This window comes from Poeciliopsis prolifica, unplaced genomic scaffold, assembly GCF_027474105.1.
Source record: "Poeciliopsis prolifica strain line A6 unplaced genomic scaffold, Auburn_PproV2 SCAFFOLD009, whole genome shotgun sequence".
In the NCBI taxonomy this organism is placed as follows: Eukaryota; Metazoa; Chordata; class Actinopteri; order Cyprinodontiformes; family Poeciliidae; genus Poeciliopsis; species Poeciliopsis prolifica.
This window is the reverse complement of record NW_026562384.1, coordinates 3,575,260-3,585,000: the sequence shown is the minus strand read 5'-3', so window position 1 is coordinate 3,585,000 and position 9,741 is coordinate 3,575,260. Positions and strand designations below refer to the sequence as shown.

Genomic DNA, 9,741 nt, shown 5'->3' with positions numbered 1-9,741 from the left:
AAAGTGCTCCAGCTCGTCCGAGGTCGGCGTCTCCTCGTCCGAGTGGTCGTGGCAGTGGTGCCCGCCGAGGTCGCTGTGCTCGGGGCTGAGCGTGTCCCTGAGGCCCGGGTGCATGCCTTGGCCCTGGGGGTTGGCCGGCGGCGTCAGGCCGCCGTGGTCCAGCATGCCGTTGACGGTGAAGCCCGTCTGGGAGTAGATGTTGATCTGCTGCCCGCTGGTGATGGAGGAGTTGTGGGACACCGGGGTGCCCCAGGCTCCCGGGTGGCTCCCGTGGCTGTTGTGGTGCGGGGAGTGATGCGCGACGTGCGGGGAGCGGTGATGGATGATGCCGAGCTGCAGGTCCTCTCTGCCGGGCTTCACGTCCTGCTGCTCCATGGAGGACCAGGGGCTGCCCTCCGACAGGCTGCTCGCCCATTGGTGCCCGAGGGGGTGCCCGTTGCTCTGGACGCTCTGCAGGTAGTCGCTCTGGAGCAGCTTCTGGTGGCCTCTGTAGGGGCTCGCGGGCTGCATGGCCTGGCTGTCCGCGTGGATCATGGAGCTGGGGCTGAGCAGGGTGTAGGGGCTGGAGGCAGCTGTGGCCATGCTGGCTGCTGAACCCCACTAACGCTACTGAATGGAGGCAGCGGCTCAGCCTCTGACATCTCCCTCTCTCCGGAGCCCCGTCTGCAGCCCGGCGCTGACTGACAGCCTCCGCCGCCACTCACGCGCCGACGGCCGACTCGTCTCCGCCAATGACGTTCCGCGAGACTCGTCGAAGCCTCCGCCTTCTGGAAGCGGAGGCATCGGGTTACCGCGGAGGCAGTCGGACCGGAAGTGGTGTCGTGCGGCACCGGTCGACTGGCTCCGGCTGCGGAGCGACGGGTGCGTGGAGCGCGGTTCCTGTTTATTAATTAAAGTTTCCCACTGATTTACGCGCGCCTTTATTGCTGCTCCCGTCACCCTTGAGCGCGTGCGAAGAAAGGGATTAAAGCGCGACGGCATTTCTTAGTCGTGCCAGCACTTAAATTAGAGGAATACAATCAAACTAAGAGCAGTTCTCACTGGTAATTATTAACTTAACAAGGGAAGGGAATGATCAGGTGTTTGGTGGAAAGTCGTGTTTTACGCATTCTTTTACGGACAGGTCACTTGAGAACCTTTGTCACAAAACTACAAAAGCATATCGCATAAAATATGATTCTCTATTTAAGCTACTCTTGAGATTTCATTTCTTCAAAATAGTGTATCATTTTTGCTCGACTTCGCTAATAAATACAAAGTGTGTAAAAGGAAAACGCAGGGCACCACAGGTCAAAAAGGCAGTCAAGGATTAAACTCTGGAAAAGCTTTCAGAGATCCACAGAATCTATCAGAAGACTCATCCAGATCATGACGTCCTGATTGTAAAACATGGTGGTAGCGGCGTCATGCCGCGGGGAGGCTGTTCCTTCCTTAGGAACAATGAGAGTTGAAGAGTTAAGCACAAAACCGTCTGATACTGTGGCTAACATCCACCTTCCAGCAGCACAGCCAAAGCTGCCAGCTTGGATCAAAATATATATATATAGAAGGGACCAGTCAAATCCTGGTCGAGATGCAATTTTAGAATCCTTGTCAGTATTTCAAAAATGTATGTTTATAGACACTTTTCATCCAACATGATGGTCGCGTTGCAGAGGATTCTGGGCATTAATGTCGGCCTCTAAAAGCCGGCGGACCCCCCCAGCTGTGATTACTGTGGACGTAGCAATCAAAGCCCCACGAGCACAAACACTGTTCCTAAAAAAATAAAACATTCATTCGTGACGCAAATTTTGTAGGACACCAGTCACATAAAGAAGTGCCTTATATCTCCGACATGCAGCCCCATTTAATCTATTTTCAGATTGTGTTGATATTTGTTGATGCGCTTATTGAAGACAGTAAAAACAATCCAGACAAAAATTGTAGTGTGAGTTTAATAAAAAATAAATAAATAAATAAAAACAGGATCGGAATTTATCTTGACATCGATCAATTTAAAAAAATATCACGATAAACGATATTTTCGTATGTATTCAGCGATCGCCACGCAAAGGATTCAGCGAGTTGTAGTCACTTAAGCAAAGTCTCTCGCAGTTATTATGCATCACTTTTGCGTCTCTTCCAGCTAATGCAGCTGCGTGATTGCATTTGCCATTAGCGGGCTGCGTCACCGTCCCCCTTATTGGTTTGAAATTCCATTAAACATATTGCTCTGGCTCCCAGGTTTAAGCTTGATTTAAATTTGCATACATTTTCATACATTTAGAAGAAGTAAAAAGAAGGCTGCGGCTGCCACCAGAAAGTCATTAGGGGAGCGGAGAGAGGCACAAAGCTGCGCTGTCGGAGAACCGAGGAGGAGACCGGGGCCGGGGAGGGGGGCGAGGAAAGAGGCCGGAGCAGGTGAGCTGGCTGACCGGGGCGGGAGAGCAGGCCGGCCCGCTGGAGGGAGGACGGGGCCTGGGAGTGACAGAGGCAGAGAAGAGGGTGAATAACGGAGCCGGTAAACTTGTCCGAGCTGAAGGGTGGGAAATTAAAAAAAAAGAAAAGAAAAGAAAATTGTATGTTTGTTTTGTGGTCTAATTCCTGCGCCTGAATTCTTTATAGCCGTTCTCTCTGGGTTTCGGCTGAAAGTGGCTGAATATTTGATGTGAAAGGCGATGTTGTTCCACTGGCCTAGATTTGGTGAACCGGGTTGCTTCGTTTGAATCGTTATGGGATGGGAGGGAAAAAAAGAAGAAGAAGCGGCGGCGTTTGTTGTGAACTCGCACCACAATCGACGGCGGCGGTTCCCCAATAAGGGACCCGCATTTTCATGTCATATGAAATGACACGCCTCGGCGAATGGAGTCTATGGAAAAATACACGCGCGCAGAATCGTTTGATCCAAACTGCTCAAATTAGACATTTCAATGCGGGAGAATTAGGGAGGAAAGGGAAGGGATCGCATGTTTGCGTCTCTTATTTCCCCAAATATAAAATTTGCCCGTGTTTTCTGTGGCGCATAAAGCAGGACTTGGATTGAGAAAGAGAGAGAGAGAGAAGGAGAGAGAGAGAGGGGGGTGGGGGTCGTGTCGCTCTCCATAGTCTAAGTTTCTAAGTGTAACAGATGCTTCTCTAGAAACGCTCCTTGTGCCGACTCCCTTTTATTCGCGTCGACATTTTTCTGCCGCCGAGCGCGTTTCCATAGCGAGGCGAATAAAAGGCAAATCCCCGCTCCGCGCCTCCAATAAAGGGCCCATTCACAGATAACCCGGACCGGCCCCGCTACACTTGCAGCCTCCCCTCCATACAAGGTGCACATTACTGGCGAACAACTGAAACTAATGAGCTATCATTTCTTTAATTTCGCCTTTTGTGGGGTGGGGCGCTTGTCTCGCGCTTGTTTATCACTTTTTTTGTTGTTGTTTTGTTTTGTTTGTTTGTTTGGCGGCTGAGGGTGATTTTTTTTTTCTTTTTTAAACGACTGTCTTGTGACTCGGGCGGTTTATTCGCAGGAGGGGAGGAAAATAAACGAATCAGTCAGCAGTAAACTGCGGGGTGTTGGTCCAAAAATACAGCGCGAGATCAGATCTGTTGGTGCAGCAGCAACTATGCCGGGCTTGGTGCTGCAACTGATGCTGCAGCGATATGCGTCGAATCAGTGTTTCTCAGCTCGGCTCAACGGGGAAAAGACGTACAATTAAAACAAATTCAAGACTAACCAGTTTTGAAACAATTACTTTTACTAACAAGGTTGGTTCACGTGACAGCTGAAAGCCATCATTGAGCTAATGTTACTAAAAATGATGCTCTGTCTTATTTTCTTTACTGGAATGGCAGGGTTTTTTTTCTTTTAGCCGTTTCAGTTTCAGTAATGGAAAAATGCAAAACAAATTACATATATATAAATATATACCAAAAAAAAAAAAAAATCAGGCAACAACAGTTGAATAAAACTAAATAAAGCTGACTAATGGACACGTGTCAATTTAATCCTGTTTAAAAATAACCAAGAAAAAAATTAAGTGCCTTGTCACTGCCGTATTAAACATTACTCAAAAAGTAACAATCTAAAAAATAAAATAAAATAAAAAAGCTTAAGGAGTCCAAATTGCTAGCTAGTTTGACATTAGCGTTAGCCAACTCAACCGAAGCTCGACGCAGACTTAAATTCCCGAAAACGTTCTCAACCGCCAAGTCTCACGACGCCAAGTCTCACGACGCCTCTCAGCTGCTTTGACCTTGACGAATTCGTCACTGAGTTGAAGACATTCGCCTCGCCGCACTCCGCGGGAGACCGCACGCCACGAAACGGGCTAGCGGCCGCTTGACTCGGCGTCTTTGTTTGAGTTCTGATCAAAATGTGTCGTGGTCAGTGTCAAACTTCAACTATCTTTGAATATCATCATTGAAAACCCAACGTGCTCGATTTAAATCGACGACAATTAAAATGTCTGCTGCGACTGTAAGAATTCGCTTTTTTAGCTAGTTTCACGTTAGCGTTAGAACTGTCGTTAAGCTAGCTAAACCTGAACTCAAACTTCAGTTCTCGCCCCAATACAGAAACTTGAAACTTTTTTTTTAAACAGCCTTAAAACAATTTTATTTCTGTATTCATCCTTAATAAAATCAACATAAACATAAAACACTCAAATAGAGGGTAAGAGTAGCAGCTGATAGAACCGACATCTTTAGTTAGGATTTGTTACTAAAATGACTGAAACATAGTTATTACTGATATTCTTTTCTAAAAGGTAAAAAAATAACTGTGGTAGTTAGTATTTAATAACCTCCGGGTTTTTTTTTTTTTAACAGAGACTCAGTGCTACCAGATTTTTAATTAATACTTTAATTAACACGATAAAGATTAATTAGAGCTTTAGATTAATTGTTTCACCATAATTATTAAGTAACTTTTTTTTAAGCATTTGTCAAGTTAAATTGCCTCTTGGCTGCAGCTCTTTTATATTCTGTCAGGAAATTTAAAAGACTGAGCCCAGACCTTAAGGAAACCTCACATACAGTGTATATAAAAAGGTAAACATGAGAACGTTGGTTTGCGTTAATATCTCAAACTTCCAGGGTTTGTTCCTCAGAGAATCCACACTGAAGTTCAGCTCTGTTATCATCCCACCCCCTCCCTCTCCTTTTGAATTAAGATTAAAATGAGTTGTTTATTACAAAAAGCGCGTCTGAATGCGGCTGGGCATTTTGTGCTTCATTTGGATTTTTTTTATTTATTTATCTATTTTTTGGGGTTTTGATGTTCCACCCTGCAGCTTCCAGCTCTGTGCTGCGGCTCCCAGATAAATCAGGCTTTAGTCTGCTATTGAGAGCGCCTTGGGCCTCGGGGCGGGACCTGTCACTTTCAGTGTCGTGACCTTTCTGGGAACTTTCCCCCAAGGAGCCCAAAATCTGCCCCATGCCGCCAACAGAGCCAGGCCACATATTTATTTATTTATTCACATACATTTGGACACAAAGGATATTATAATTGCTGCTCTTTCTTTTTTTTCTCCCCCCCGACCCACAGTGAGTCAACCGAAAAAAGACAACAACAAAAACCTTCCCAAAAATACATCGATGTTTTGTTTTCGTCTGCTCTTTTGAAAATTAAAAAACAGAAAGAAAAAAAAAAACAGAAAAGGGCCCCTTTGTCATCTCTCAGTCTGAACTAAGTTGTTCTGCAGGCTGCCAGACAGAAAAATCGATACTCCCATTAACCCGTGACGTCGCTAATAAAGGACAGCTCCAGCATGTCCAGACAGGACGAGCCCCGGCCTCACGTCGTCCTCTGTGACAAGCTGTTTGTTTTCTGTGATTAGCCTGACTCTAAAACGTCGCTTTAAAGTGTCGGGGAGCGAAGTGTCGGACACAAAAGTCCCATCTGCTCCTTTTTATGCGCACGTCTGTGTGTCCGTCCAGAGGCCGCGAGGGCTGGAAACACGGCTGGACTGACCGGCGGCTGCGTTTGTTTACTCTGCCCTGCCGCACTCTGCAGGCTTTGTCGAGGTTAGACACGTGTGTGTGCGTGTGTGTGTGTGTAGGACTTGACATCCAGTTTCAGTCACTTGTAGTCAGTCACAAAGAGACAAATGTACACAACTTTCACTTTTACAGTTTGAGGTTTTTCCTTTAATTTTTCATTTTTCTGCTCTTTTATGTCTAATGATGATGTTAGAAAATTTGATGTACTTCTGAGGGAAGGCTTTATTACTAAATAAAGGCCAGACGCATGAAATATAACTTAGACACGTGACGTTTCCTGTGCATAGAAGGGTTTAGGTCTGAAAGTGCATGAAAGTACTTTTTAATTTATTTTTTATTTTTGTCTACTATAAAAACATAAGTTTTGCTTCTTTGTGAATGAAACAAAAGTGAGGTCTTACAGGAGGACAAAAGTTTAAAAGACAATTAAAAGAAATAAACAAACAACAGAAAGGAACAACAGAAAAATGAATGAAATAGAAAAAGTAAGTGACGATAAAAGGAATTAACAAAACAGCAAAACCAAAGAAAGACAAAATAAAGCCTCTTAAAATGAAGAAACCAGAACTAAAAGAGCAGGAGACTTACAATGAAAAAGCCAAAATACACAATAGAAAATAAAACAAAAAATAGAAATGAAAATAGTAAGAAAACACCAAATGAAACCCAGGGGAAAATAATCTTTAATAAATGTGACGTTTGCCGTCTGTACTCCAAACGAGGAGGAATGTCTGCCTGAAACAATAAATAAGAATTACAAACAAAAGTTTTAAATACTTCATAACCCAAAGGCAAATTACATAAAGTGGTAATACAATAATAATAATAGTAGTAATAATAAAAGTTCCCATGATTTACATTGGCCTTACACAGTAAAGCTTGCTGATTATTTATTAGCTTGACCTGAGCCGTTTTATCAAGCTGCATAAAAACAAAAACAACTCCACAGATACAGTTTAGACAGTCAAATTAAGCTCCTACTTTCAAATTATGCTGCCAGATTAGTCATTAAAACAGGCTGGGATTGAGCTGAAAAGCACTTTAAAGCTTCAATGTGATGCACTTAGCATTCCAGTTGTAATGCAAATTCCTGCATCAAATTATTTTGGGGGTTTTTAAATGTCGTAAGAGGAAAGGTTACAGGTTTGACACTCAGAGAACAAAACCAACCGTTTGGGAAAATGAAGTTGTTTTAATCTGTGAGGAACTGAAACAGCTGAGAGTGGAGGGATATTCACTGCCTGTGTGTGTGTGTGTGTGTGTGTGTGTGTGTGTTACAGGTGCTGCAGGGTCACAGAAAGGAGCCATGATGGTTTCTACGAAAGGGACGGAAAAGTTCACCATCTGTTAAACTTCAAACCACTCACATAAACACAGAGCATCCTGCACAGAGATCACTGATGAGGAAAAAAAAAAGAAACGTAGAGAACCATGACGTGTGCTCTTCAGCACCTCCATCCCCCATCCTCCACACCCTCTGCCGAGCTTGAGAAGAGGCTCTTCGACGAGGCCTCTGATGGCACCTCGGAGCCAAATGAAGAAGAAGAAGAAAAAAGAGGCCAAAGTTGTTGCAAAAACTTCCCACATGAAATCTTCTTTCCTCCTGTGGCTGCCTCCTGGAGAAATCTCGCTCACAAGTCAAAAATGTGGTCGATGTTTAATGAATGGCCCCCGCGAGTTTCGTGCAGGATGTGAGCAAGTTCTCTGCCACTGCTAAACAACCAGCCGACATACTTTCCCCCTGTGGAGCACACAAACCCACCCATCCACCCACCCACACCCACACACACACACACGCACCGACAGGTCCCTCTGAAGGAGCAGGCGGAGCTGGCAGTTGCACATCTGCATTTCAAACACAGACTCTCTGGGATTCATTATTAATTAGCCTGCTGAGCCCTGGAGGACTGGTGATGCTGCCATCTCTCTTACACACACACACACATGCTCACGCACGCAGAATCACACACACACAGAGAAATGCTCAGACACACACACATGCACACCTCGTGACCTCTGTGCCCCCCTCTACACTTTAGAAAGTCCTCGGCTGAATACCGAGCTGTGCAAAGAGCGTTGCTTTTCCTCCCTCCAATCACGTCGCATCTTCCTAATGCCCGGTAAGGATGATGAATTACACCAGCAGACCGCGTCTGAAGCCGCGTTGTGTTCACGGCAGCGAGAGAGTCCGTGGCGAGACGCGCCTCACGTCGGCGTCCCGGGAACCTTCGGGTTTTCTGCCGTCTCGTCTCTTTGAAGAGGAATGAGTTGCGTTTTGTTTCGCCTCTAATTCGGGGGCTGAGTCTCGGTCAGGCGTGAGGAGCGTCTCCTGGGGGGTAGTGGGGGCCCGATGAGAGAGACATCAAAAAAGAAAAAAAGAAAAAAGTTGGGGTCGTAGGGGGAGGTGTGGGTGGAGAGGCTGGTTTATGAAAACAAACACGTCGCAGGGAAATAAAATAAGTCCGTGTTGCAGGTTTTGCGGGGATTAGTATGCGGGGAGCATCAGATCCTGTCATACTTGTGACTGGATTGTGCGGTGACTGCTAATACGGCAGAGGGACGACATCCCAGCGGCTCAGACTGGGAAAATGCGGCGCTTGTCTCTTTAAAAGCGCCGTACTTCACTGTGTTTTACTGGGATTTTAACGCTGTTTTTCATAAACAGAAAAATGAAACATTCGCCTCACATTTAGATTCAGCTGCTGCTTCAGTCAATACTTTGTAGACGCAGTTGCAGCTTTGGGATGTTTTTGCACAGTGAAATTTCTTTACCAAAAAAAAACAAAAATAATTTAAAAAAATGCCCACACTCAGTCAGATTGCACCTGTTAACAGCAGGTTTTAAGGTCTTGGCTTTGACTGGGCCGCTCTATTCTGCTAACACGCTCTGGTCCAAACCAATCCTTGTTAGCTCTGGGTTTGTGTGTAGAGCTGCTGTTTTGCAGGAAAGTGAGCCTCTGCTCAAGCCTTAAAGTCTCTCGCAGCCTGAATTTCTTAGAACTGCCACATGTTTTGCATAATCCATCTTATCTCTTCACGCAAGCTAAAATAGTTAATATTTTCCTTGTCTAACCCGAGAACCGTCGTCCACTTGTTTTTCTGTCTCCTATTTGCTAACAGGACTTCTTATGTCTCTGTTAAAGGGGTTGTATTATGTAAAATCTTCTTTCTTGGTCACGTTATAATGCTGTCCCATCATCATAAACATACCTGGAGAGCTGCCCTGAATATTTCCTGCATGTCTGAGAAATCCTGGAATCATTCAGGATTACCTGAAGCGCCTTCCCCGCTCAGGCCCCTCCAGACTAGCGGCAGCAGCAATGAGCAAACGCCTGTTGGGACTGCCGGTCTGCTGGGCTCATTTCCACTTCTCATTCTGACGCTGCTAAAAACTGCTGCATAATGGAGAAACATGGCAGAAAGAGCAGGAGCTTCTTAAAGAAACAGATGCCCAATTTCAAAACGTTGAATTGCGAAAGTCAAATTTTGTTCAAGTCGTGCTTGACATGTGCAGCACTTTTGTAAGAACTGAAGGTGAGCTACTGGATTGTGTTGTAAAACAGCACTATGTGCCTGGAACATGCATAATACTGTCCCTTTAAGAATGGTTTTCTTCTTGCCATTAACGCCACAGTTGTGTAGCGCACAACTAATGGCTGTCAATTATAACATGTCCTCTAACCTGAGCGGTGGCTCCCTGCAGCTCCTCCAGTGTTGTTCACTTGGACTCCACATATTTAAGATTCTTATTTGCAAAAAGAAAAAGAAAAC

At 45.1% G+C, this 9,741-nt stretch overlaps 1 protein-coding gene across 1 annotated transcript in view; it reads right to left on the bottom strand.

Moving 5' to 3' along the window:
* The window catches only part of LOC129362415 (POU domain, class 3, transcription factor 4-like), a 2,419-nt gene extending 1,828 nt beyond the window's left edge, over nt 1–591 (bottom strand). The window contains exon 1 of the mRNA XM_055033917.1: nt 1–591. This exon is cut by the window's left edge and continues 1,828 nt beyond it. Within this exon, the coding sequence (XP_054889892.1) occupies nt 1–582 (582 nt within the window). The 5' untranslated portion in view covers nt 583–591.
* Nucleotides 592–9,741: the final 9,150 nt, after the last annotated feature.